At 43.5% G+C, this 27,980-nt stretch overlaps 1 protein-coding gene across 2 annotated transcripts; it reads right to left on the bottom strand.

Annotated features, from left to right (window-relative positions):
* Positions 1 to 5,117: 5,117 nt before the first annotated feature.
* On the bottom strand, positions 5,118 to 27,834 carry PDE6B (phosphodiesterase 6B). Of its 2 annotated transcripts, none has more exons than XM_069001203.1 (22): positions 27,424 to 27,834; positions 25,336 to 25,488; positions 24,912 to 25,001; positions 22,469 to 22,609; positions 21,366 to 21,440; positions 21,211 to 21,275; positions 20,177 to 20,243; positions 19,988 to 20,035; positions 19,652 to 19,801; positions 18,531 to 18,674; positions 17,890 to 17,955; positions 17,177 to 17,323; positions 15,546 to 15,653; positions 14,424 to 14,533; positions 13,339 to 13,426; positions 12,683 to 12,783; positions 11,161 to 11,268; positions 10,379 to 10,442; positions 8,876 to 8,950; positions 7,887 to 7,970; positions 7,450 to 7,606; positions 5,118 to 6,316 (listed from the first exon to the last, which is right to left on the bottom strand). In XM_069001203.1, exons 1-22 carry the CDS (start codon positions 27,832 to 27,834, stop codon positions 6,258 to 6,260), a joined length of 2,511 nt encoding a protein of 836 aa, XP_068857304.1. In that variant the 3' UTR covers positions 5,118 to 6,257. The 2 variants fall into 2 exon arrangements, with proteins under 2 accessions (XP_068857304.1, XP_068857305.1); XM_069001204.1 differs by having other exon boundaries at positions 6,270 to 6,316; positions 7,440 to 7,606.
* Between the last annotated feature and the right edge of the window lie 146 nt (positions 27,835 to 27,980).

Here is a 27,980-nt window from a genome sequence, read left to right as displayed (position 1 = left end):
CGTTCAGAAAATACATACAGTTTCATATATATGGGCAGATGGGGGAGACTGGTGAGGCATTGACTGCCTGAATATGTTACTTTAGTGACTTGGCTGGGGAGTTTTAAGGGTTGGAAGGGACCTTCAGGAGCATCTAATTTCAACATCCTCCTGCCATGGCCACACCTCCCACTAGATCAGGTTGCTCAAGACCTTATCCAGCCTGGCTTTGATCAGTGCCAGGGTTGGGGCATCCGCAACCTCCCTGGGCAACCTGTTTCAGTGTCTCACCACCTTCGCAGGAAAGAATTTCTTCCCAATATTTAATGCAAATTTCTCTTCTTTCAGTTTGTACCCATTACTCCTTGTCCTATCACTACACTTACTGACAGAGTCCCTCTCCAGCTTCCCTGTAGGACCCTTCAGATACTTGCAAGGTTGCTAGGCGGTCTCCACACAGTCTTCTCCAGGCTGAACAGACCCAGCTTCCTCAGTCTGTCTTCGTAGCGAAGGTGCTCCAGTCCTCTTACTACTGTGGCCTCCTCTGGACTTGCTCCAACAGGTGCATGTCCTTCTTTGCTGGCGGCATCAGAACTGTTCCCAGTACTCCAGGTGAGGTCTCACCAGAGCAGAGCAGAGGGGCAGAATCCTCTCCCCTGCCCTGCTGCCCACGCTGCTTTGGATGCAGCCCAGGACCCCATGGCCTTTCTGGGCTGTGAGTGCACCTGGCTGGGTCTTGCTGGGTTTTTCATCCACCACCACCCCCAAGTCCTTCTCCTCAGGGCTGCTGTCAATCACTTGTCCACCCAGCCTGTAGCTGTGTCAGGTTGTTGCCACAACCCAGGTGCAGGACCTTGCACTTGGCCTTGCTGAACTTCATGGGGTTTGCACAGCCCCACCTCTCCAGCCTGTCCAGGTCCCTGTGGATGACATCCCTTCCCTCCAGCGTGTTGACTGCCCCACACAGCTTGGTGGCAAACTTGCTGAGGGTGCCCTCAATCCCACTGTCCATGACGCTGACCAAAGTGTTGAACAGTATCAGCCCCAGTACCGACCCTTGAGGGTCAGTGAACATCTGTCACTGGTCTGCATGGACAATGAGCTGTTGATCACAATTCTGCCTTTCTGACATCTTTTTTTCAGCTTTGCTATCACAGTGGATTATTGCTCAATTCTTGCATGTGACAGGGCAGTCAGATTTGATTCTGGTTTCTCAAACTGTGCTGTGATCTGAGGAATTGGTGCTGACCCAATAGTCAGATATTCTATACACTACAGATGGACAGATGTTGTTCCTCAAACTAAGTACAGCCAAATGGTCGTCTGTCTCTTTTATAGGGAGTGACCGTTTATGCATCCTAATTATGCAGGAGAGGTCTGCCACACTTTCCATACTGTCTTCAAATACTGGCTCCAGGCAAGAAAGCTGTCCCGGCAATACCTCTTAGATTGGGAAGAATTCCTATGTGGGCTGGGAAAGGTACCATGTATCTCTTTACGGCCATCCCATGGGGACCAAATTAGTTCTCTGCCACCCTATTTTGGCCAGACAATAGATGATTATTGGGTTCAAGTCAAAAAAAGGCCAAGAAAAGGAAGGAAGCAATGAAAAAATTTATTTCCTGTCAAAGGGTATGAGAGGGAAGACATATTTGTTCCGTATTCTGGAAAACACTACATTCACGTTTTCTTCTGCTGGAACTACATTTGTGTGAACTCCTGAGTACTCTGCTGCTTCTTGAGATGGAGTTGAATGGTTTTCTACTGAATCTACTGGAAGTTTTTTCTAATCCTATAGTTTTGTGGAAGGAGTAGCGGAAGAGGTACAGAGAAAAAAGATCTTCCTCTTGCAAGTTTTATGATAGATGATGTAAACCACACTCAGACCAGACAATAAAATCTTGGATCTAGTAGTCTCTGGGCTTTCATGGAGATTTCCTTATACAGGATCTGGAGATGCTGATAGGACAGAGCCCCTTTACTGAGCAGCAAGACATGCAACCCATCTGCCTGAAGGATGGAGCTGAGATCCATGCCCACACTGTAGTGCTCAATACTATCTCTTTGTTTGAAGAACTGATTGAAGGTTCAGTTGTTCCAGTCCTGCCTGCCTGGGAGGAGAGGAGCCTTAGCCTGAGTCAGACTGTGGCCGACTGGGAAAAGTAAGCATTTCGCTCAAATTTGCAAGAGGTGGCTGAGGACCACATTCTCCATTCTCCCCAGAAGTTTATCCTTTCCCTCTCTGTTAGAACTGCCATCCTCACAGCTCTGCCAGCAGCAGAGGCCTTGTACATGCTCCCACATGTCTGACTGCGCCAGGTCAGGTATGTCCACTCACAATCCAGCAGCAGTCTAGGCTCCAGCAGAAGGAATGGCTGAAGGGCATACACATGCTCTTTTTCAGTAGCAAAGAGGTCCTGTCTCGTGTCAGCTTGTCCTACCCCTTCCATCAGGGGCATCAGATGATGGCCAAGATGCAGGATTAAAAGTCCCTTCACAGTTACTCACTTAAGCAAGCCTCTTCTCCTGCATGGAGGGAAGATTTACACTTCACCCCTGAGCATCTCTCTGAGAAGCCTCTCCTGCCAGTCTCACAGAGATTTTAGTTTTCCTACCCCCTAACAGCCACCTTCACAACCAAGAATGGAGGTCTGTATGCATTACCTGCTTCAGTGAGGCACTTACAAAACAGATCCCCTTTGTCTCCCACTGGACTTGAGAGCTGCATCAAGCCAGAGGTGAAAACAGTTAACTGGAGTGTAGGCAAATATGCCATAAGCAGATTTAAATTATCTACAGCCCTCAACAGACTTTTCCCAAAATTGTGTTGCAATGGCATACACCTTTTTTCAGGCCTGGTGTTATGACCTGCCTTTGAGGTAGGCTATCTGAGGTTCTTGTTAATAGATCCCTTGGGTGGATTAGAGTGAAACAACACTGAATGACTGGTATGTATACATGAGGCAGGTTATTTTAAAACAATTTGGTTGCAGTGGAAAGGAGGTATGTAGCTGTTTTGGTTATTTTCTATTAAAAATATATATAAAAATATCCTCAGGGAAATACATAAGGAAAAGAAAGAAGCAGAAGGAAAGGACAAGAGTAGATAGTGGAGAGGAAGGATCCAGTGACAAGACTTGATTGTTTCAATTTTGGTGTCCATGGTCATCACTCTGATGGTGGCAGTCTTGATCCATTGTGGGTGTAGACCCACACAACAAAGAGTTTGATGAGTTGTATGTGTTCAAGCCTACGTGGGAACAGCCTGATACTGCCCCTGGAGAGGGGTTTTACACTGTCTGATGCAACACTGTGGAAATGAGTCAGGGTGGTTCTTCAGGGGTCTTTGATGGCTTATGTTGCCTTCTAATGGCACAACTGCTGTTTGGCCCTGCTTCTTGTGACTGCATAGTTTTGCCAGTTGTGCCTTATCAGAAAAGAGGAATAACCTCAGGCCTATGTGTGAACACCACCATATCTCCACTGGAGGGGGAGTTTACATTGTTAGATGTGGTTGTGCCTCACCAGAAGGAAGAAGATTAGCATGATAAAAAGCATTACCCTACCTTTGCAGGATCTGCTTCTTATCTGCCTTTTTCACTATCTGATGTGGAAACACTTTGTTTAAGACATCAATCCCAGGTAATCATGGAAAGTGGCACAACCAGCCCAAAGCATAGTTCGGTCCATCACGCCTGGGAAAACAGTGGACAAATCTGTCTCTTGGCCCTTTCTTTCTTCATGTCTAATATATCCAGGCAGTCAGCTCCCAGTTGCAAAGGGAGACCACTGCAGGAGGAACTATGCCAAGTTTCACCTGTATCTAACTGGCCAATTCCTCCAGTGAGAAACATTCACTGCTCCCATGGAAAGGGTCCACCCTTGAGAAACAGCCTCCTGCACTGGTACTCCACTCTGAGTGTCCATGGACACCCATTGGCATGCATGCATTCATGGTCCCCTTTGGAAATACCTGGCAGCATGGCCACCTTGAGGCTTTGAGGACAAGCTGTGCTCCCAAGTGCATGTGGGCAGACAGGGCACAGCCACCCACAGCTCGCAGGGTGTGCTGGGCAGGCACCCCATGCTCCTTGTGTGAGCAGCCCTGCTGGAGCACCCTGCAGTGCTCTGAGTGCTTCACGTCGGGCACAGGGAGCAGGAAGGTTAGCCTCCAGGTTTTATTTCCCAGAAAACATTTGAGAACAGAAGGAGCTTCTCCCAGCATTTAAGTGTACGGTGTCTTGTGGTGATCTTCAAAAGCCCACTGCTTACCTCTCCACTGTACAATAAACTTGTGGCATTTTTTTCACTTAAAAAAAGAAGAACAAAACTTATTTGACTTCTTCTGCTGTATGATAAAAGCTTCCCACATGGTCCTCTGCTCTTGTGAGACCCCACCTGGAGTACTGTGAGCAGTTCCAGTGCCCCCAACATAATAAGGACATGGAACTGTTGGAGCAAGCCCAGAGGAGGTCACGATCTTGATAAGAGAACTGGAACACCTCCCCTAGACAGGCTGAAAGAGCTGGGGCTGTTCAGCCTGGAGAAGAGAAGGCTGCTGGAGACCCCCTAGCAACCTTGCAGTATCTGAAGGGTCCTACAGGGAAGCTGGAGAGCGACTCTTTGTCAGGAACTGTAGTGATAGGACAAGGAGTAATGGGTACAAACTGAAAGAAGAGAAATTTGCATTAAATATTGGGAAGAAATTCTTTCCTGCGAAGGTGATGAGACACTGGAACAGGTTGCCCAGGGAGGTTGCGGATGCCCCAACCCTGGCACTGATCAAAGCCAGGCTGTATAAGGCCTTGAGCAACCTGGTCTAGTGAAGGCCCTGCCCATGGCTGAGGTTGCCACTAGATGACCTTGAAGGTCCCTTCCAACCCTTAACATGCTAAGATTCTTAATGAAACTGGGACATACAGCATCACTACCTGTGGCATGTTAGCTTTCATGCCAGTGGACAAGTTTCTGTGTTTTCCTGAAAGACAAGTTGCCTCTCACAGAATTGCTGCATAGTGATTGAAGATTACAGCTTGCTTACTACACCGAGACAGATAAATGATCACCAGATACCACCATAGCTCTAGTTTTCCTTTTACTTGCAGTATTTTTTTAATGCAAAACAATATACTGAAGGGTAAAGCCATGAAGGTAGCAGGAGTAATAGTAGAAGAAGAAAATCCCCAGCAAAACAGATCTCCAAACAGTTTCAAAAAAGAAAGAGAGAGAGAGAGGGGAAGCAGGAGCAGAGAAGGGTGTGTTTACTAGTACAAGAGTGTGATTGAATGTTCTAATATATTTGCATGAATAAACATGAAAAATAACTTTCATCTGAAATAAAAGAGTCACAAGTCTGGAGGATAATCTAAAAAGCAGACATCTCAGAACAGAAGGAGGAAAGGAAGGACAGCTGGTTCTGATCAATTGTGTTAAAAACTAGTATTAAGAGGCAAAACAGAACAAATTTATGAGATGCCATAACTCAGGTTGCTTGGTTAATTGTATGAGGAACTGCTGTAATGGGTGATGATAACACTGTCTTCTTAAAATGACATGTGAAAGAACAAATCTTCAATTAGCACACAGTGTGGATCCTGCTCCTGAATAAGGTAGCTACTGTGTGTTGCATGGATGGCTCCAAGCTTTGGGATAGCAACCCATCCAGATTCTTGAAGTGAATGCAGAACTATTATCTGTCTGATTTTTTCTTGGATTTACATGGAATAGTAACATTTTAGAGCAATTCAAAAGTTTACTATGGTCAGTTTTCATGCTTTATCTTTACCCTCAGATTTCTTTCTGATATCCTGACAGATACAGACATAGATATGATAAATGTATCTCTTCTTCAATTTCCTGCCCTGCAGGCTATGGTTGCATTCACTGTCAGTCTCATGGGTTTGTATAGAGCAGAATTATCCCCATCAGCTTTGGGGTAAGAAGTGTTTCCATGAAGGAAAAATGCTCTTTCATAATCTTGCAACCTGATTTACTGGGCCAAATGTTGTTCTGAGCTGCCACATGCCATCTGACAGCAGGTGCATTAAATGGAGGACAGGAGACAAGACAGAAATGGCTCCTTACCATCAGGAAGAGATGCAATTAAGGCAAACAAGATCTAGCCCTTCCCTGGTTGGTCACAAATAAATAAATTAATAAATAAATAAATTACCAGAGTAGTCCAATCAGGAATATATTTGTATGCCATGACTTTTTTTCGTTTGTTTTTAAGTGTGAGCATTCTCATTTTGGGTGGCATATACTGGAGTTAAAATAGTCTAAAGTATACTACAGGTTCTGGAAGCTGGAGCTGTTCCTCCATTACACGTTATTTCACCTGCCATATAAAAAGAAACACAGAATTAGAGGCACGGTCATAAATTTCCTTCTCAGTCGTTGCAAGAGTTTTTAGAACTTTTATGTTATCCAGTGATCGGTGTAGATCATACCTATGGCGCCCTACCTAGAGCTGCAAAGTAATTGTGCTTGGAAAGAGTATTGTGGAGTTAGTGGAAATCTTCCTTACTTGAATATCAATTACTTATTCAGGAAATAATTCTTCAGAAATTTTCTAAATTTCTTTTCTAAATTACTTTTGATATTTTAAGTTAACTACTTTTGATATTTTAAGTTAACTATTTCAGTTAAACTGAAATAAAACATCTAGACAGCTCTAATAATTTCTAAACTGTGTCATTTGAGCAATGTCCACACCATGGGCTGTTGGAATTTTGGTCCAGTTTGTAACAAAAGAAGAGTTCAGATACAGTCTCTGGGGAGTGAAAGCACCCAGTCGTGGCAGGTATTTGGTCAGACATTTGGGAGAGGACAGGAGAACCTTCTTCTTCTCCCTTTCTGAGAGTCAAAAAAATCCCCAGGCTATCAGACAAACTTTCACCCAAAGCCCACTACAGCTGATGGATTTCAGTATGACACAGGCTGGGCCAACAGAAAAAGAAAACCACGTTCAACCAAAATAAATTGCTACTGGGTACTGCCAGGACTGCTTGCTTCTAGGTAGTACCTAATCCAGGCTAGAAATGGGATGAACCATTATTTCTTAAGTGTTCTCCTAGGACTGTGTTAACTTTTCTTAGCTTCTGCTTCATGACCTGTGGGACAGCAGATCAGCCACAGCCCCTGTGTTCAAGGGATGTCTCCCTGCTGTTTCCCAGGGACAGCAAATGATATTCTGCTGTCCCCAGCTGCATGGGAATTCATGCTGAATGTATTCTCACTAGTTTCTCAGATACTAGTGTTTGGGAATTTAAGCTGGTGGCCTTTTTGACAACCTGCCATGGTGTCAGGTTTGAAGGCAAGGTGCCTTCAGCCTTGCCAGTGGAGTCAAATTTATGAAACTTGTTCTGGGTGTCTTACTCTGCTGTATCAGCAAAGCTTGCTGTAGATCTGTGAGAGTATTCATAAGCATGTTTTTGAGTTACGAATGAAAAGCTAATTACTTTTTCTGACCTCTCTTTGCAGCCATTCTCTCTTCCTCTTTTTTCTTCTCTTCCTCCAGAGCTTTAATTTTTGCATCGTACTCATCAGCACGAGTCTTCCACTCATTCCTGTTGTTCAGAAGCCCATCAAGCATAGGCTGAATTTCCTCATGGAAACGGGAAAATTCCTAATCCAAACACACCTCTTAGTACAATGCAATGCAGAGGGAATGCTTGTCCATCACACCCCAGGATAGACCCTGACACTTTGCATCCAAAGCTGATGCTTTGCAGAAAGCATTAATGGCAGAAAAAGGCACCGTGCTGCAATCCCCCAGAAAAGGGCAGATGTTCCCTCATCAACCTGTCCCTCTCCCCAGGAGTGGTGTTGCTGCACCAGAATTCAGTCACCTGGGATTTGAACCCCTGTTTATAAGGATGAGGTGTATAAGGGTGCACATTACTTACCTTATAGACAAATGTGCACACAAAGTCAATGAAACCCACTTGAAGCTTTGGAAGCTCAGCAGCTTTCCTTCGGTCCATCATGGGCTGCGGGAGGACACAAATTCACCATGATTTATGAGACCACTTAATTGAAAAATGCACCTCTATCTTCTCCCCAAAACTGCCTTGTTGTGTCAGCGTGGCAGTTCTGTCATGCTATCCTAAAGACTGTCCATGACAGATCTCTTCCTCAGCTGCAGAGGAGTGAAGTGGGCTCATTTCCATTGCCATTTTAGCAGAAATTTGAGACAGCATTTCAAGCATCTATGGATGGGGAGGAGAACAACAAGTTTTTCCCTTGTGCCTCTCAAACAGATACCAGAAAAGGTTCATGTTATAAAAGGTTGAAGAGGTTTTAAATACTATAAAACATGACAGAACAAGAAATTATATTTCTACAAGGTCTTGTTGGTAACTATATAATTTGTGGTGCCACTGTGGGTAGAGGGGGTGCATGAAAGTCTACTTGAAAAAAACCCCAAACCACACAGGTGGATGCCACATCAAGGAAAATCTCCTGGTTCTTTCAATGCCAAATTTATCTAAAAAAAAAAAGTTAGAAATGCCCTGCCATTTATCAATAATTCCTTGACTCTATGAAGTCTGTGTTTGTGGTTTTTCTCTTTATTAGAAACTCTTCTTTCTTCTGTGACCTGTCTATTCAGTTTTTCACTTTTTCTGTAAGGGACCTGCATAAAATCTCCAGGGGGTTAGTCACCCTTTGATGGTTCACAGCTACTGAACCCATCTAACTATACGGACAGCTGGACAAGAGGCACTGGGCACAGTCAGAGATGCTCTTCACTATCTCAGACCACAGTTTTCTATTGGATTTTGGCAAGCATGGTGATTTCAGGCAGACACAGAGCAGTCAGAACAGCACTGCTTGTGGTGAGTGTGTAGTTCAGAGCTGTCTGAATTGAACTGCCTGGTTCTTGCATGATACTTACAATGGGCTGTTGCTGCAGGACGCTTATTTCCAAATCTCCTTGCTCCCAGAACTCAGCTGCCACCAGTAGAGCTACCTACATTGATAAGGAGGGAAAAAGAAAAGTTAGCACTAACTTCAGCTTTATAACTTGATGCACTTCACATCTCCATTCTGAAGCAAATCTCACTTCTAATCCTTCTGTTTCTTCTAGTCCAACCATAGCCCCACTCTTGCTCCTGGGAAGGGCAGCTGTGGCAATAGGATTGTACCTGTCTAGTGACAACTCAACAGTCCTGTTGCACTGGATCTCATTAGTCCACTCCTCATCTATTAAGAAACATTTCCAATGTATTCCTCTTTAGGATTTGCTTTCTGGTCACCTTGTAGGTGTCTATTTTTTTTTTTTTCTGTTGTCTTTTCTTCATGCTGAACAGGAAGGTAGGCTTTATTTCTTTTACCCTCCTTTAAATTTTAGTGTTATTTTGGGGTGACTTTATGATGTGTATCCCATGTCGCTGCCCTATGCCCAGAAATTAATGTTTGTACCTTTCTATGCCTCTAAACTAAGCCTGAGAGGGGGAAGGAAAAACTGAGCAAAACTTTTTCAAAGCAGTTTGCAGCTTGTTCAAGGAGACACAGAGATAGAGGCTTTTATTTTCAGCTGCAGCAGGAGAGCGGGAGGGAAGGGAAGCACTCAGCTTGCTTTTCTTTCCAGCCAGTTTTCAGCAGGTTTTTTTCCTCCGCTCTTTTTCCTTTGAAGTGTTGAACTTTTGTTTTCCTGGGATTTCATTTTTTTTCCTTTTCTCTCTGCTGGACTGTTTCAACATCAGAATACATTGGGAGGACTTTCCACTGAGGCCTTGGCCCTGGAGGTGGGTCCACCACCCCATCCCAGCCCCAAGGAGGGGGAGAGAGAGATCTATGGAAGGACTCTGAAATTTTCCCAGGTTTCTCTCAGCAGGGCGAGGGGTTTTATTATATAGCATTATTATCCTTTTCCTGTGTGTTTGTTAAATAAATAGTTTTTATCTCTTTCACTTTCCTTCGAGGAAAATTTATTTTTCCCAAGCCTGGTGGGGGGGGGGTGGTTGTGCCTTCTCTCAGAGGATATATTTCTAAATTTGACCAAACTGGAACAAGTGTTTATTATTTAGCAATTACTCAAGTACAGTTCAGGAATGAACTCCTAAAGGAAATCAAACAACTGAGCAAACTGGAGGTAGATATTGCTGTAATAAAGCCAATGCATATGTTATATCTAAAAAATCTGACTGTGAGCCAAAAATCTGTATTACTGGGAGGTTTGTTTTGTTTTTTGTTTTGATGGGGGTTTTTTTTGTAAACATGAATTTTTTGAGGAACTCACAACTATGATCTGAAAGACTGGTTAATCCATCAAAACCATAGCTATTCCTTTTGGTAATTTTGGTAGGAGACTTTGATTTAATTTCTAGGCAGCTTAGAAATTGCATTACTTTGAAGTATAAGCTACAGAAATCTAACAGGATTTCAAGCACCTGACCTTACTCTGGACTTCCCAAGGTTTTGTGATAGCTGACAAGTCACAAGCAGTCATCATCATGGCCCTAAAAACAGGAAAGAAATTAATTTATTCCCTACTTTTTCAGGCTCAGGACCCTCACACCCCATTACTGTGTCAGGTCTACCCTGGCCCCTGGTGAATTGACAGACAAAAAAAGATGTATTGCTGCAACAGCCTTGGTTCTGACTGGAGCAATCATCAAAGGTTGCTCTCTTGATTAAAATGCAATTATGATGAGGAACTACTTGCTTCTGGCACTAAGATATTTACTTCTTTAGTCGTTGCTGAGCTGAACTCCATGACTTTGGAGTAACACCTTTGGCTCCCTCATGGGTGTGTAGCAGTGCAGTCTGCGGTCGGGTTGTGAGAGCACTTCATCACCTGTGTAGGGCATCCTGCAAAGCGTCTGTCTGGTCACAAGAGCAGCATTGTGCAACTCAGATTCGTTGGCACTGGGAAGAACAGCTAATGGATCGGATGTCCCTGTTTGTGGCCTACAGGGTGACCTGGTAGGAGTATATAACCAGAAGGGATCCTGCATCTCCTTAGGAGTATATGACCAACATGACACTTATTTGGATGAAGAACCACTTTAAGGTTTTTTTCCCCTGTTTTATTCTCCCTGCTTCTCCAGAAGATCAAATCTGAGTGGCCAGTAATGTATCACTTGCTGACTTTGCACTAAGTGCAGCACAAAGTGTGTGGTGGAACTCTCATCAGGTGTCCACATCACTAACCTTTCCCCAGAGCCAATTACTCACATGACAACCTCTTTCTTTGTTGTCTCCAGAGACAGATACTCAGTCCAGGCAGTCACACTGTCATAAGTCTTAGACTCATCAACGATCTTTTGAAACATTGTTCTCTTTCTTTGGGTGGGGGTAGGGGAGGAAGGTAAAAAAAAAAAAAAAAAAGGAAAAAAAGAAAAATCTATTAAACAAGGAAACAAATATGTTAAAAACAGGTGACTGATCCTGATATTGGTAAGCCTTCCAGAAGGGTTTCCAGTAGTTGCTGTCCTGGCACTTTATGTCCTCGAGGAAGCCCCCCTCAAAACCACGAACCATCATCTGGTCTCTTAACTATTGTAAATGACTTAAAAATAAGTGTAGTGGTGAGACATGAGCAGGTCCTTGAAAGTATGATCTACTGCAAGCTATGTCAGCTGAGAAATGCTTCCACCTTTGTTGGCAGTACAAGAAGCATTTTTCCTTAAATGTTAAGCAAACTGCAGAAACCTAGAGCTAGCTGGAGTATTTTTAAAGCTACCTGGCTTTATATACTTACTCAAGCATTGTTAGACTTATTTATATAATCTAAATATATATAGGGAATTCTGAGGAATGGTTTATACACAATACACCCTTGTTTGGAGTGGTGTAAGATCTGGAGAAACCCAATGTTTCAATATTAGCAGAGAAAAGAGGCCATATCACAAAGTGACTCGTGCATGTGTTCTCACATAAATAATCCTGTGTCTTAGCTCAACCAAGCCTCTGCTTGCAGTTCACTTTGCCCAAGGAGGGCAAGGACCAGTTTGCTCCCAGCTGGTGAGCAAGTGATATTATATAGCTAGATGGTGCCATACAGATTTTGCATCTCCACAGTAAGAGTTCTGGGTTTTCCAACCTCCCTCAAATTCCTCTCTTTTGGACTGTTTAAATTTTGTGTAATTATACTGCAGTGCAAAACACAGAAGCAGTTTCTGGTCTTGACACAGTATTTTGAAAGCACATTTTGAAAGCTCCTTGCTAATTAGAAAGTTATATGTCATTGAGTTTCAGTCTTATGTCCCAGAAAGTTAGCACATGCTGCTCCAAGATTTTGACTTTTTTGGCCCCTGGCTGTGAAACAGACTATGAGCTGGACATTCACCTGCAATGAACTACTTGTTATTTGTGTCATGCCTCTCTCACAGCGAAGTCAGTATAGTTCTGGCCAGGCCATTTGCCACTTAGGTGTATTTTCAGAGCTGAAATGCTAGGTAAAAAAACCAAGCCAAAACAATCCTGACATTTCTTCCCATAGGGGATCACATAGCCCTCCCTTGTTGGAAATAGAGGGTTAAAAAGTCATGTATATGATTTAATTGAGCAGAAGTTGAATGATTTGAGTTCTCCCACCAGCTCTGAGGTCAGCATTAAGGGCAGTCTCCTAGAGCCAGTGTCTGTGAAGAGAACTGCTGCATGGGTGGGTGGCTTTCAGAGCAAAGCATCACATTTGGCCTTTGTAAAAGGCCAGCTGCTTTCTGCCTCTCACACACAGTGTACATGACTGACTTACTTGAAGTAGAGTGCCAGGTCTGTTGCTATAATGGCGATTTCCATTAGGTGAATCACATGCTCGTGCTGTCTGCGGTTGAGGTTCTGACATATATTCAATGACTGAAAAGCAAAGGAAAGGGAGTTGCAAAATCCAAGCTCTGTGTTGTTATGAGTTCCTGGCCACCTCCCTTTCCCAAATATATTCACTTTTTTTTCTTTCAATTGTTCAGCTTGGTCCCCTCAGGTGCAAGGGGTGCGAGCCCATTCATGGTGTGTGGTGCCATTTCCCCTTTAGTTCACTGAACAGGGGGAGGTTGTTACACAGCGTCTACACAAACCCCATCCCCTGGCTACAGGGGAAATTTGCCTGAAATTGAAAGCTAGCTGTGGGAATGTGTCAGCCTTGGTCCTGTCAGAGGGGCTACAGGACAACAACCCTGTATTTAAGGTATTCCTACGGGGATAACAATGTAGCTTCTGAAGAAACCAAGTCAAGCATTTAGGAACCCTGTGTGCTTTGGTCCTGGCCGAGCATAGAGTCCTTAGGAAACTAAGCAGCTGCAGTTTGTTGGCATCCAAACCAGAGAAAGGTCTTGTGCTGACAGCTTGGTTGTTAATGAAAAATCTCCCTAAAAGTAAATTATTCATGCCCTTATACTACTGTTCATTACCGACCTCCTCAGAGAGCAAGAATTTTCCAAATTCCAAGTGATGTCTCTCTAAAATTGAAGATCCATGAAGTTTAGCTAAAGGATTTTGAGATCTGGTTGCATAAAGGAAAAAATGAAGATATTAGTGCAGCACTTAAAATTTAAAAGAAGTGTCCCATTTTGTATTTAATTTCTGTCACACACATAAGTTCAATTATTTTTAAAAGGCCTGTGAGCAGAACTTTTTAGTAGTTAATGACTTTGGTCTAATAAGACTTACGTGACGTGGCTTATAACTCTTTGGACACTGTGTAAAGCAGTCTTCCAACTGCAAATATCACTCCAACTCTTGTTTATGACTGCAGTGTAATTACTCAGCTTAGTAAGTTTGTTTAATTCCTGAATAATTACATGTTGATATCTGGCAATAGGAACAGAAAAACCTGCAACCGTTGGACACCTTCATAGCTGAAAAGCAAGGCCCTCTTGTATCAAAAACACAAGCCAACTTCACTTAATGTTTTTCCAAAGCTCCAGGAAGCAAGACAATACAGCCAGCAAGCATTGCAGAAGAGCTGTGATCTGACTTCCTAAAGTGAGCAACAGAGTCCTGACTAGGCAACAAAATTATGCAGTTGTTTATCTGTAGCTAATGACCGCCTACTGAGAGCAGCATTCTCATAGGTGCTTTGTTTCTGTAGGTGGTGAGGGCAATGCCATTCATGGTGCTTTCTCCATAGATACAGAAAAAACTGGTCATCTTACATCCAGGATACTTCTGTTGGCATCCTAAGTCTCCTGTAGTGCTCAGGATACTGAGTGCCTGCTCTGCACCTGTTCCACAGGGTAATGGTAATGTAGAGTTTTGCTTTAACCAAAGGAGGTTTGCTAGGAGGCAAAGAACGCCCCAGAGAGCACCGTGAATTTTCCCAGCAGCCAAAGCATGAGCTCAAACACTGCAGCAAGCTGAAAAGCAAGGTAACTTGTCAAAGAAGGTTGCCACCTTTGCATATTAAACAGAGCTGTAGTGGAGTTTGGTGTGATCACTGCCTGATTCCACGCTAAATAGGAGCAACAGAAAATGGTTTGAAGTGGTGAGAAAATGCTTACTTCATTTGGTAGAGGTTGTTGGTTCCCCTGTGGTCAATATCGTGGCACAGAGCAGCAGTTACCATTGCAAGGGCTTCGAGGTCTGTGTAGTAACGCTTCAGTTTGCCAGTCTGGAGGGAGAAAATTTAAATGCTATATGTTAGCATCTCTAACAAGAAAAGGTACTGAGCAGTGAATGCTCTGTGCTGGGGATGTCCTGGCATAGTCCAGGAGAACTCAAAGTATTTGTTAACAGAAATGCAATGCACGGTAGACTTAGGTTAGAATGGGGAATCATCTGGGAACAAAATATTTCAGACGCAGGCAGGCACATCTGTAGTGTTTATCTGCTTGATGCACACCTGTAGGGTTGGCTACCCACTGCTATAGGAGCCTTGTGCCCTAGGATTCACCCAGGCTGTCATAAGTGCCCCTCCCAGTCACTGCACACAAAGTACTTTGTGAAAAGGCTCTGCACCTTTCTGGTCAGTGTGGCTGTCAAGCTGAATCACCCAAAGGATTGTCCAGGGGTGGTAGGAATAAGTCTGCTGCCAGGTGTGTGAGCAGATGTGTGACAGATGTGACCATCTTCACTGGTTCCTGGCTGGTCAGTCCCTGGTGTGGAGCAGCAGTCTGACACCTGTTTTTCTTGTTGAGGTATCTGTTGCCCCGGGGACCTGTGAGAAATGGCACTCGCCATGTTCGCACTGGCAATAGACTTGTACCTGTGTCTGTCCTGGGTGGAAATGGAAAGTATGAAGTTGTATCCATCCCAGCCAGCTGACTTCAGTCTGGCTCTTACTGTCAGAATCTATTGGAAGAATGGAAGTCCTGTCGTCTCTCTCCTCTACTCTGCAGAAGGATTTAATCTGGAGTCTATTCAATACCATACACATCTACGTCTATGAGAATTAAGGCTCTCCATTCATTGGCCAATATTGACCAAAGATTTCTTCACATGTAATGTAGTGACTGTCACTTCAGGCAAATGGAGACCTTGTTTAGCAGGACCCATGCTAGGAGTGACAAACCTTTTTCCTACACCAGGTTTCAAAGGGAGCCCTGCGTAATTCCCGGGTGCAGCAGAAGATCTGCTGTAAGTAAAGCTGTGCCACAGAATTAACCGTGGCGGTGTCCCCTTACCATCAGGAGCGTGAACATGGTCTGTGCAACATTGAAGCCATGGCGCCAGTTGTGGTAAGTTATCTTCCGGTAGCCTTTGCTGACGGAGTACACAAACCTTACCAGAACCTGCCAGAGGGGAAGAGGATGTTAGTGTGGGTGATGATGCTGCTGCCTGTTTATCTTGCCATAAGGGTCATGTACAGAAATCATAGATGAGGCTCAAACCAGCCAGGTGGGCCCAGAAAGGGATCAGAAGCTGTAATATCATCAGGCTACCCTGACAAAGTTGTTAGAATAAAGCCTAGTAGAGAGCAAAAGGGGACACTAAAATGTAGCTGTTTTCTAATATCTCTCTCTCTGTCTTTTTTTTTTTTTGGTAAGAAAAATAAAACCACAGAGATGCCTGTGTGGTAAACAAGAATCAGCTCTGCCTAAAGAAAAAGCGATTTCATCTTACTGTTTGTGAATTTATTGAATTGTTATGTTTCTCTAAGTTCTCAGTCATAAGATTTTTCCTTTTGTCTTGTGATTTATTAATGCTGATATCTCTCTTCAAGAGATATGGATCCATAGATGCAGAGATGAATGACATTTATATCACCTAAAGAATTACAATATAGGGCACTAAACAGAGAAATGGTTTTTTCCCTCTGCAGTCTACTTCGCCATGTGTACTACCTCTTGTAGCTATGCAGGTTTTCTCATTAAAGAGCAAATTATTTATGAATGAGTATTCATTTCTTAAAATCTCAACTATGAGAATTACTGCTTTTCACACCTGTTCCAGGGCTTAGTTGTTCCGGAGTAGATATTTCGAGTATTTTTGACACTGACATTCTACATGTAAGAAGCACAGAGTTAACTCTCATTCACTTCCCTCCCAGTTGCGATCCTGCCTTTCCAGGGCGTAAACTCTTCCCGCAGTTACCGCCAGATCCCACTAGATGGAAATCGACTTCACGTGATGTGCAGAGAAATCCCTTGGGGAGTAGCGGAGCTGCTGGAGCACCAGTTTCACAATTCCTGTCGGGTTTTGGACTGCAGAAGTCGTGAGTTCGCACGTCAGGGCTTATGGGGTCCTTGTTCCCACAAGGCCACACCATTCCCATCGACAAACTGGTGCCAACTGCACCCAATGAAGGCACATCCATGTTTGCATGGGAATGAAAAACAAAGGGACTTGGCAGAGCGGGTTTCAGCACATGCTGGCTGAAAGCTGCAGGGTACATACTCTTGCAAAGGAAACAGGCACACAGGTGCGAACTCCCCGTGTTGCTGCTGGGATGTGTTTTTACACTGCGGCTGTGAGTGGCACTGGATAAAGAAAGTGCAAGCAATCTTTTTCAGGGGCCACCACCCATCCATATAGACCTCATGGCAAACCCGCATCTGTGGCAGGCAGTGAGGAGCAGAAGAGAGCAGAAGAGGCCAGCTTTACGCTCCAATCCCACATGAGAGACCGTTCCTGCCCTCAGCAGGGTGAGGGGGCTCAGGACAGTGACCCCCTCCCGGCAAGCCCCCGTGAACCCAGTTCTGTGGCTGCTCTGTGAGCTGGGCTGGGTACACACAGGAACCTCAGTCCCAGCACCAGCATGGGTCAGTCTGCTGTACATCCAAGACAGGAGATCCTAGCTTTTTCCAGCTCATACCTCCTGCGGGATCTGGAACTTTTTCACCACGCCAAGCTCGTAGTACATCTGAATGCCACATTTCACCAGCTCTAGCTCGGTGCAGTCAAAATCAGAGAACCTGAACTCATAGATTTCAAACTTAGTGGGCCCTGGGAGTTCTTCTTTCTGTAAGAGAGATGGGCTGGTTTATTGCTGTTCTACTTATGTCATTCCTAAGCTTTGCTAAATAAAAATATATCAGTCAGATGCTGCTTTTCTTCTAGAATATAACACAGAAATGGATTGAAATTAAGCTTTTCATGATAACCCCATTAAGTGGAGGAAGAGGGAGGGCAGTTTTGGTTAAATGCAGGAAATATTGTTTGTTTCCTGTTAAGCACTTGATTTGATATAATTTGAAGACTCAGAATGGGAGAAGACTTACAGCCCTCCTTAATTACTCTGAAGATCAAAATATGTGACAAGCCAAGGTGGCTGACGTGTTTCCAGACGGACTTTGAACCCCTGGAGATAAAGTGGCAGAGAGCAGGGACTCACCAGGAGCTGTGGAAGGCACTAGCTGAGACATAATAATGATAATCTCAAACTTACAGAGCAGAGGAAGGCAGGGTATGCTTTGCCTTTACCCTTCACCAGGGATCAGCATCCCAGCACTGGGAATTCTTCCCTACATCTATGCAGGCAATATTTGTTTGCCAGGGCTGTTCTTTTCAGCAGTACATTGTTCTTACCAGAATGCTTGCCAGCTCTTCCTCGTCACACTCACTTGGTTCCTTCCCCAGCTTTTCTCGTGTTGGCTGCAAAGAGCATGGGTGTGTTAAGCAGACAACTGAACTCCCCTGGACTTTGTACTGGGCAGCTTTGGGGCAATCTAGGGCAGCTCTCATATTGTGCTTCTTTCCTGGACCTTACTTCAGTTTCTTGTCTTTCAACATATTTTTCCTGGTAGTGTTCTCCCTCTCCTCAATTTCGTTTTGTTTTTCCCTCACTTGCAAATGTTCCCCTAGGGCCAGTGTTGCCGCTGGGTCCTCTAACTTCACATCCTCAGCACTAAGGATGTTTTGAGGAATAAATCAGTTTCTCTCCCACCCCCACAGCCCTGCCCTGAGTAGCACTCATTCAAGCCCACCTCCAAGGCTGGCTTTGCTGAGGAAATTAGAAAGAACGTAGTGGCACGGTATGCCAAGGTGGAGGGCAGACCACAGAACAAAAAGAAAGACTTTGTCTGCCCCTGTGCAGTTACTAGGGCCTAGGTGCTGCTGCCACGTCATGGTGGCTGGCAGCATTTCTGTGAAATGGGAGACCTGTATCTGTGCCACAACTCATGGCCAGGCCAGTACTTGGGTGTGTGCTTCACGTTGAGAGGCATTACCAGAATTTCCTGGATTTCATCCTTGTCACATTTCACGTGGTAGAGCACCATGTCCTGAGCAATGTCCTTACGGTTCTCCAACTTGTTCATCTTATCATATGTGTCTGTGTTGAGTACAGACCAACCCAGGAACTGTGTCAAGGACTTGGTGAGGGAAGAGAAGGCAAAAGTGAAATAGCTATAACATCTGTTCCTCAAAGGCACAGCCTTATGACACTGTATGATACATTTTTAAAGAAATGCAAGCTCGACTTTGGCCACAATCCCAGCAATGAGCAACCATGTCTTTGCTCCCAGCTGCGACTTCCTCCTCAGCAAAGCAGCTCCCCAGCTGTTGAATCTGCCCAAGCCTTGAGAGCATCCATGCTGTGGAGACTGAAGGACCCTCTGTCCAGTTCAGGGTACAGAAGACTATTTCTGTGTGTCTCCATGCCTGCGGAGAGGTTTCTGTCACAATGGTGACAGCAGGTCAGGAACCCTCATATCAAAGGAGAACAAGGTGGTCTCAACATGTCTCACATGTATTTACTCGCATCCTGTGCTTGCTTTCAACTTGTTTGGTGTCCAATGGCCAATTCAAACTGATTTTTCCACAGTCTTTTTGTTTGATAATAAATGTCTATTTCAGGAAATGTCCTGATTGATAACAGATGCCAAGAGCTAAAGACTTATATTTCATTGAAACTAGCAAAGGAACATTTATAAGTAGCAAGGCCCTTAGTCACAGCCACTGTTGGTAGATTCAATAGCTGGCTTCCCTTTGTATCCTACCTACACAGACAGTTTCTGTGTAATTTTTTCACTTGCCCAGCCAGTGAGAGCCAGTGGTCAGGTATGCAAACACAGGTGAGAATGGTTGTGTTGGCACACAGCAGCTGCTCATGGCTAGGTGTACAACCCAAGAAGGCTGAAACAAAATCACGTGAATACAGATGGGTTTCCCATACCAAACTCCCCCAGTGTTTCAAACAGTTGTTTTCAAAATTTTCAAGCCGATGTATAACACCTCTCTAAGTAACAAAGGTACCCACAGCTGCAAAACACTTGGGATGCTTTCAGGTGTACATGGAGCAATAGTGACCTCTTCAACCACATGAATTTCTTCCAGCAAGAAACTATACCTCCATGAGGGTTTCATCCTGTTCATCAAATGGTTTCCCATCTTTTCTGTTATAAAATGTGACAACGCCAACAATTTCTTCCCTTTTATTCACTATTGGCATGGAGAGAACGTTTTTGATTGTCCATCCTGATTCATCTAGAGGACCTTCCTTGAAGCAACAGCAAGCAGAAAGACATCATGTACTTAATATGTTTTCTAAATAAATGAGCACTCCAGTTTTACATTAGGACTACAAACAAAAAAAGTATTTATATGCATAATATTGACTCTACATTACATTTCTGCAAAAAAAAAAATGCTGAATCCTTGATAGAACTGGAAGTTTTCACAATACCTGAAAGTTAAACATCTCATCTGCAGCAGCATTCATAATGTTGCAAATCTAGGGGATCACACAAAAGAAAAAGTATTACAGTATAGGCAACAAGTTTAACTGCCAAAACAAAGGACTGAATTGCTGAGAAAGCAGCATGGGTATTATTCATCTCAGAAAGACTTGATGAATCCTAGGTTAAGTACTTACAAATCCACTTTCAGCCACATAGGCTGGCAGTCCAGTTACTAGTGCCCAGTGATCCGGGGTAGGATTTCTAATGGAAGAAAAATTATAAGGGAAATTAAAGAGATATAGTTACTAAAGAAATCATGGAGCTGAAGTGTGTTCAGCTGATTGCATAATCCAGGTTTAGGCCTGGAACCCCCAGTCCATAAATGGTCCTGTCACTTTCAAAGGATCCATGTGCACAGGCAAAAATTTTCCACATAAGTAAACACTTCCCTTCAAGGATTCAAGACAAAATGACTGATAAAATATCAGTTTGCAGAGACTTAATAAAAAGTCGCTCCTGAGAGTGAGTGCCATGTTTCAGACCTTCAACACAGAGAAATACAAAAGGAGATTCTTGGCTAAGGATGTCTGCCAGCCTGAATTTTGAACACTGCTGTACCCAAGAAATGGGGGCCTTTTTTGCAGCACATACACTAATGTGAAGCAATGTTACAAGAAATGGGCAAAACCCCTCTAATGTCAGGTTTCACTAAGATGCCCAAGGCTCCTCTGAGAAATTCAATGGCAAGAAGAGAGGGCAGTTCTCAGAAAGAGGGAGTCCCAGTGTGTCAGGAGGGGAGAAAAGGCTAGCAGTAGCCTTAAGATAGGGTCAGGGATAGAAGGATTGGAGAGAAGCAAGGAAGCCTCAACACAAGGGCATCCTGGGTGGGGGTCACCCACTGACACAGGGAAGGCATGGAGGAGAGTGATGCCTCAGCCTGGCAAGGAGAGAGGAAATCTGCAGGCAATCAAGGCAGCTCACTTCTGCAGCCAAAAGCAAACACTGGTGGCAGTGAATTTTGGAGCCTGACTTCCAAGTCAGGATCCCAATGCCCTTGAGGAAATCTTTACCCCACAGAAATGTGAGTTGAAGCACCAACTTACATTCTGACTCTCGGTCTTCTATCGGTCCTTTGCATTTCTCCACATGGATGTCTTTAAACTATGGGGAACCTTGCTTTTAGCTACACCCTGTGTCAGTACCTACCATACAGGGACTGGGCACTTACGGGATGACTTTAATGTCTTCTTTTCCATGTAATATGTAATCAATGACCTTGTAAAAGACTATTTCCTGCAAGTGAAAAAAAGAGTGGCATTAAAATGACTGGTGAGGCAATCCATCCGGACAAGAGAAAGTTAAAGAAATCTTGTTTTCACATACCCTGCCATCTGGGGTTCGAGGTCCTGAGTAGGGGGGTACTTCTCCCAACAGGACTGGCCACAGGTCAAAAAATTCCTGGTTTTAAAATTTAAAAAGTATTTTTAGAGTAGGAAAGTGCATTCTGTCTCGAGCCTCAAACCATTGCTGTACCATGCTGGGTTTGGTATTGTGTAAGCAAGGCAGGAAGCAATAAAACTAATTCAATACTAGGCAGCAGAATGATACCCAAATATCCAAATCTGGAAGTGTCAGGTGCATTTATATGGCTGCATATGATCATACACTGCCTATACACAGAGTGCTGATTCATTCGGTGAACGGTGAGTACTGGCTGTACTCAGAGCAAACAGCTATGACAATGCTCTTATGTTCTTCATTTTCCAGAGTGTGACTATAGGCTGACCTACTGCTTGCCAGATTGAAGAAGTTAAATACTTCTTTTGCTTTTTATTCTCTTAGGCTACATTATAATGTTGATCAAAGTGTCTTTATCTTACACTAACCATCTTTTAGCACTCCACAAGATAATATGCTAAAAGAGCTCTGTCAACAAGACAGTCAGCCTGACAGTGGGACAAACAGGGCTCCACTGGCAAGGATGCTGTGTAACCCTCACATAAAGTTTGCAAACAATCAGACCAAATCAGAGGTAACTTCAATTCTGTCAGCTTGTTTTCATGAAGCCAAATTTCATCTAAAAACCTGGATATTGTGAGCATGAATGAGTCCTTGAGGAAGGTGGCTGTTTTGTTGATGGGGGTTTCCACAGGTGTCTCACTACACTTCTGATGCCCACAGACTTTGTGAGGTTTTGTTTGTGCTGCAGGCTTTGACCAGGATTGCCAGAGTCAGACATATCTTCCCCTCCTATGTCTTCCCAGTCTCAGACAGTCTCATTCCAGTGATAAACTCTTCACCTTCCCTCTGTTTTAGTTAGCTCATTTTCTTAATCTTTGCACAATAAAAGAATGCCAACCAAAGTAAGAATAATGGCTCAAAGATAGCTCAAACTTTCACTGCCTCAGTAAATCATATCTCCATGCATCACTCCTCAGGAGATAGCAGCAATCCCAAAGATGCACAGCACATATGTGAACACTCGCCTTCTGCTTTGTCATGTCCAGGAGACCGACTGAGTACCGGTCACAGTTCAGGTACGCCCGCACTGTATAAAAGGCTTTGTGGAACTGCCTCTCAATGTCCGTCAGTTCCTCAAAAACCTTATTAGCTGACCACAACAGCACCTGCAGGAGAAAATCAGAATGTAAGCACAGCCTTTCTCAGAGAGATGTGCTTCCCAAATGTTGGGTTACAGTCCCCCAAAAGTGCAGAAAACCTACACTGCTTGTTCACACCGGGAATTACTATGGAGGAAGAGTCAGGTCATCATAGTGTTATATAGAAGTCAAATGTTACCAACACAGCACAGAAAAGGAGTAGTGTCAGGCAAAGAGCTGTCCCCACTTAAATTTTGCACCCATTAGTAAAATCTTGCATCCAAAACCAGTTAACACCAAAAACGTTGCAAATTCCAGAGGCTGGTGCTTGAAATAGCTGAATTAACACTTTCCTCAAAGACTTTGAGCAGCTGTTTTTTGTGTGCATCGGTCCACGATCCTTTTCCTCATCCTCTGGCCTACAGATGTACCTTTAACAAAGCTGTTGCTATTAGGCCCTTTCATTTGTAAAAGCAGACGTTACACAGATATTGCTCTGAAATGATAAGGAAGGCACCCACACTCTTGCTTAGCTTAGCTAACGCATGTGTGCCTGTATCCAAGGTGTGTGCCTGGCTTTCCGAGCCCAGGAGATATGAGGAGCTGTGCTTCAGAAGCACTGAGAGCTGCAACCTGAAGCAGACTGGACCTGTGCTTTGTACAAGAAATACTGTTACATGGCCACAGTCAGAAAAAGTGCCTCACCTCTTCACTGGGCACTAGTAGATGTCTTTTGAGCAATTCTGAGCTGCCCTGGTCTGTTTTTAATCCATAAATTGGGACAACTCTGCCACTTGTATGAAGTCTGAGTCATTCAATAACAGCATCCCTCAAACAGGGTAGCGGTGCTGTCATACAAACCATTAGATGAAAATGAGCAGCAGTTTAGCTTTTTGGCACTTTACAGCATGCAATAGGTAATGCTGAAAGCCACAAGCCCACTGAGAAGGACTGAGAGAAACAGCTGAAAAATATCTAAGTCAAGGAATCTTGCAAAGAATTTGGTCAAAATGTATTACATGGTCTTCTAGTAAGACTCTTACACAGTATCTGAGCGCAAGCATACTGAATTGTCTTTCCACAAGCCATTTTACCCACAGTATCACCCAGTCTTTGCTGTTGGGATTTGCAATATTAAAATCTTAGACCACTTTTGAGAATGTCATTTGCTCACTCTGTACTTCAGTACTTTAATTTCTAACACAATGAACTGTAATATCTTTCACAAAGCCCTGAAGACCTATATTAATCAGAGGTTTGACAATTGAGCTGTTGGCAGGACTAGAACAGTGTGTCCTGCATCTCGTTGTTGCTTTCCTCCCTTTCTGTGGGACCTGCTCAGACAGCACTACTATATGAACACAGGACTCCTGGGTTCAGTTCCAGACCAGAAGCATTAGGCCTTCCACTTTTTGGGACCCCATTTTGTCTTCTAGCCCCTTTTTTACCCTGACTAGTCCTACTGCTAAGCTCTCAACGGGAATAAACCTTTTCCAGTTCTACTTTAGTTAACTATTCACCATTGCTGGTGGCTGTATCACTGGAATATCATTCATGTTTTGATAAGTGAAAAAAATTAGGCAAAACATAATGAATTAGAAAGTATAGGTACTGTCCCAAAGCTTCAAAATAAACTTTCATTCTGCATCCATTTTGCTAAGATAGGCATTTCTCCATGGGAATCCCAGTGGAGAATACAGCATGTGCCATGAAGCACAGGTGCAATTCCACGTCCTCTTCAGTGATAACCAATACCTGCTGCACAAAGTGATTGCACGGATTCACATCCATCCCAATAAATCTGAGAATTCTATTGTACCCCAAGTAATGGAAAAGAATAGTGCCTGAATTACTTCAATCCAGAATATCCTAAACCCTTAATATATGTTCTTTTCTACTGATGGAGGCCAATACAACAGGAAGATGACAACCATTTTACTGCCTCTAAGAGGAAATCCAGTAACACTTTTTAATGAGCAGATAAAGAAAAAATACCACATTCCTAAGTGTTTCAGAAAATGTCTTGGTGCTGCTGTCTGAAGTGATTAAGTGATCCAAGAGTGTTTCACAGCCTTAAGTCAACAAAGCATCTAGAGGTCAGTCTTGCTGAAACTGGTGCCACTGCATCAGGTCCTGCAGTTACACCAATAGCAGCAGAGAGAGTAATGAAGGACTCTAGGGAAAGGATCAGTATCTCAAAACAGTTGAGGGCATCTTTTCCTTTCTGCTCTTCAGGAACAAATCTCTGAAGAAAATCAGAATCACCTTTTAAAACAGAAGAATGTATTCATTTGATTTTGAGATAGTCAATCTGCATTTTCACTCTTACCTGGCCCCTTCGAGTCTCACAGTTGTGAAGATAACTCAAGTGATAAATTTTCAGGTTCAAGGATGCAAAATTCAGATACTTCAGAAAGAGCTGAAAAGGCAAATTGTGAGATTGAATTGAATGCAGTAGCAACCTCATGTGTACAGAATTGCATAACACTGCTTTACAAGCATCAAGGTAATTTCCCAGGATAAATGCTTTGCTTTGCACTGCCATGACATGAGGCTTATCCCACTGTACCTTCTCTGAAAGATGTGAGATAAGCATCCTCATTATGAGCCTCTTGTAAGAGGGTGTGAGTGCTCTTTAGGGAAATGCACACCAGTAGAGCCCCCCTAGAGCAGACATCACTAGCATAAAAGAATCTCTGTTACATGACAGAAGTAACACCTCTTTGATGGGAACTCAGCTACTGACCACTTACTGTTTCATCAGAGCTGGTGAAGTGTGGGCCGTTCAGCTTATTTATAGCCACAATGACAGCAACCAAATCTTTGCCATTCAAGATGGGTGTTGCAAGGATGTTTTTTGTAGTGTAGTCGGTAAGCTCGTCAACAAATGCGCTGAACTGGGCACACTGTTTAATAGAGAATTTACAAATAAGCGTTTTCCACAACATGTGTAGTCTTGAAATCAAGTCAAAGCACAGCCCCTTGAAGTAAGCTGCCTAAAAAATGTTTTGCTTAAAAATTACTCAGGAAAAGAAATGAATTAGCAGAAAATTGGAAAATGTACAGATGATAAAGCTAATATCAAGAGCAGAAGCTGTGGCTTTTGACTGCAACATGTGTACTTTTAACTTTCTGTAAAGATCTTGCAAATCATAAGCTTTAACATGTCAAACTCTCTCAGAACAAGGGGGCTCTCCTCCGGTCACTCTCAGATCAATGACATTCTTCACAGTACCTCCTCTGTCCTTTCCTCTGACTTCTTGTTAGCACTGCAGAGTGGGTAGAGCCAGGTAGCACTGCACAGCCACAGTGTATAAACCAGTGCAGTGACTGGCAAGTTCACTCACCCTCATTTTTCATCAGCTTTTACTGTGAAGCTTGTTGTCAGCTTGCAGCATCTACCCCTAGTTTCTTTTGGAAAGCAGAGAAAGGATAGTATAGAGAAAGCAGATGGCCAATGAATTCACCTGCACAGGGCCATATTGATACTGTCATCACCTGCCATGGGGGATTGCAGGGATGGTCTTGCTGATGAAAGATCTTCTCCCTGCTTGGGTGAGTAACTTGTCAGCTATTAGTTCTTCTATTTGGGTTAGAAAAAGCCACACAGCTCTGATCATATTCAGAAGGTGGCACCAGAAAGAATGATCACTCCCTAATGCATCTTCTGCCCATACCTTCCCCTCTGTTGGCCTTTTCTGCCAAATGGGATAGACCAAGCATTTATTTTGTCTCTGGGTCTTCTTCAAAGGAATTGTCTTATGGCAATGTCTAAAAGCACTAGGGTTGGAGTGCAGCACTTATCTCACAGCACGGAAAGCCTTCCATATATTTGGAGAAACATCAGAAACCAAACAACTTTAAAAAGTTTAAGTCACATTCTGATGCTTCCCCCAACACCAACAATACCCCCAGCAAAAAAAAAAAAAAAAAAAAAAAACACAACAGGTCGCAGAACCAAAACAGTGTCTCAGTGTGTTCCATGGAAGACAAGGAAGGTTTTGCTGAAGGGTTGGGCTATGCTTGCATTGAGCAACAAATGAATGAATAAAACAGATGGCCTCTTTGTAACTAGCAAACAATAGATGGAGTAATCCCAAATGCCATATTTGGGTCACATGGATTTTAGTTTTATATCTATGATTAGAACAAGCAGATTGTTATTCCTGCCACCCAGGTTTACATGATTGAACCAGAAGTATGGGAAGTAAATACTGTCATAAAAGCATAAACATAAAACATTAAAATCCCTCAGATCCCTTCTGATATTGCAGATTGCAGTTTTTGCTGAAAGACTTTTTTTGGTCAAAGCTTGTTTCTTGCTGCTTCTGATGAAGATCACCCATACACAGATTGCCATTAATGCACCTGCTCTGGGGTCTACTCCCTCTGATTGATAATAATGCCTCTAAATGCCCTTAACGAAATCTTCATCACAGCTTTGATTGTCAAAGGTCTTTCGTGATGGAAAACTGTCTTTGGACTCACTGTAAAGGATTTCTTCGTCTTTGCCCCTTACTCATAGAATATAAAATTGTATGGAAAATTCCATGTGCATTCAGTGCACTGACTGCCTCCCTCTCCTCTGCTGGACTAGACATGATTTTTTTTTAAATTAGACAGACAAGGTGTAGCAGTGCCCTGTTTGCAGGCATTAAGACCTAGTGTAATCAATGTGCTTAGTTTCACCTCACTCCACGAATGAAATTGGAAGCAACTTTCAGACTTGCTACTTGTTTCCAATACACAGCTACTACACCACGAGCACTGAGGTGTGCTGCTGCCTTTTGACCCCTGTGAGCCTCTCTTCTACCCAGGAAATGAATAAATGGCAAACATACCTCATGGACATCCTTGATGTTCATGGTTTTTTTGGTCTGAGCAACATGGCCCACAATGCCTATGTCCAATGGATAGACAATCTCGCAGTCTGGGGAGACCAGGCATTCCTCCAGAGTACTTCCCTCTTGGATGTTGAAAAGCCTTGTTGCCAGTTCAGGAGTACCATTTCTCTGCCTATACATGAAAAGACTACAGCGATCAGCATGAATAAGGGACCTGATTCTTCTCAAGGTCTTGAAAACAACTTTCTCCATGTTGATGCTTTCTTGCATGTCTTGGATCAACTCAAAAAGTATTTCGCTCTCATTGTTATCCCAGCACTCTGTTTTTAGTTTCTTCTCAAAGTACTGCTTGGCAAAAGCAGGGTTGCCATCAAGAAACTTCTCCACGTCGTCTTCACTAATGCTCATTGTGAATGCCTTGGATCTTGTGGGTAAGTAGCAGTCCAAAGGTGTCCAAGCAGCACTCTAATTTCTCATGTGTCTCTTAAATTTTTTGTAATAGAAGATGCTGCTTCTGGAATGACCAAGTTTCAGGTATCCCTGTCAAGAGAGCT

This window comes from Aphelocoma coerulescens (genome assembly GCF_041296385.1).
Source record: "Aphelocoma coerulescens isolate FSJ_1873_10779 chromosome Z unlocalized genomic scaffold, UR_Acoe_1.0 ChrZ, whole genome shotgun sequence".
Lineage (NCBI taxonomy): Eukaryota > Metazoa > Chordata > Aves > Passeriformes > Corvidae > Aphelocoma > Aphelocoma coerulescens.
The sequence above is the reverse complement of the archived record's forward strand: the minus strand, read 5'-3'. Positions and strand labels throughout refer to the sequence as shown.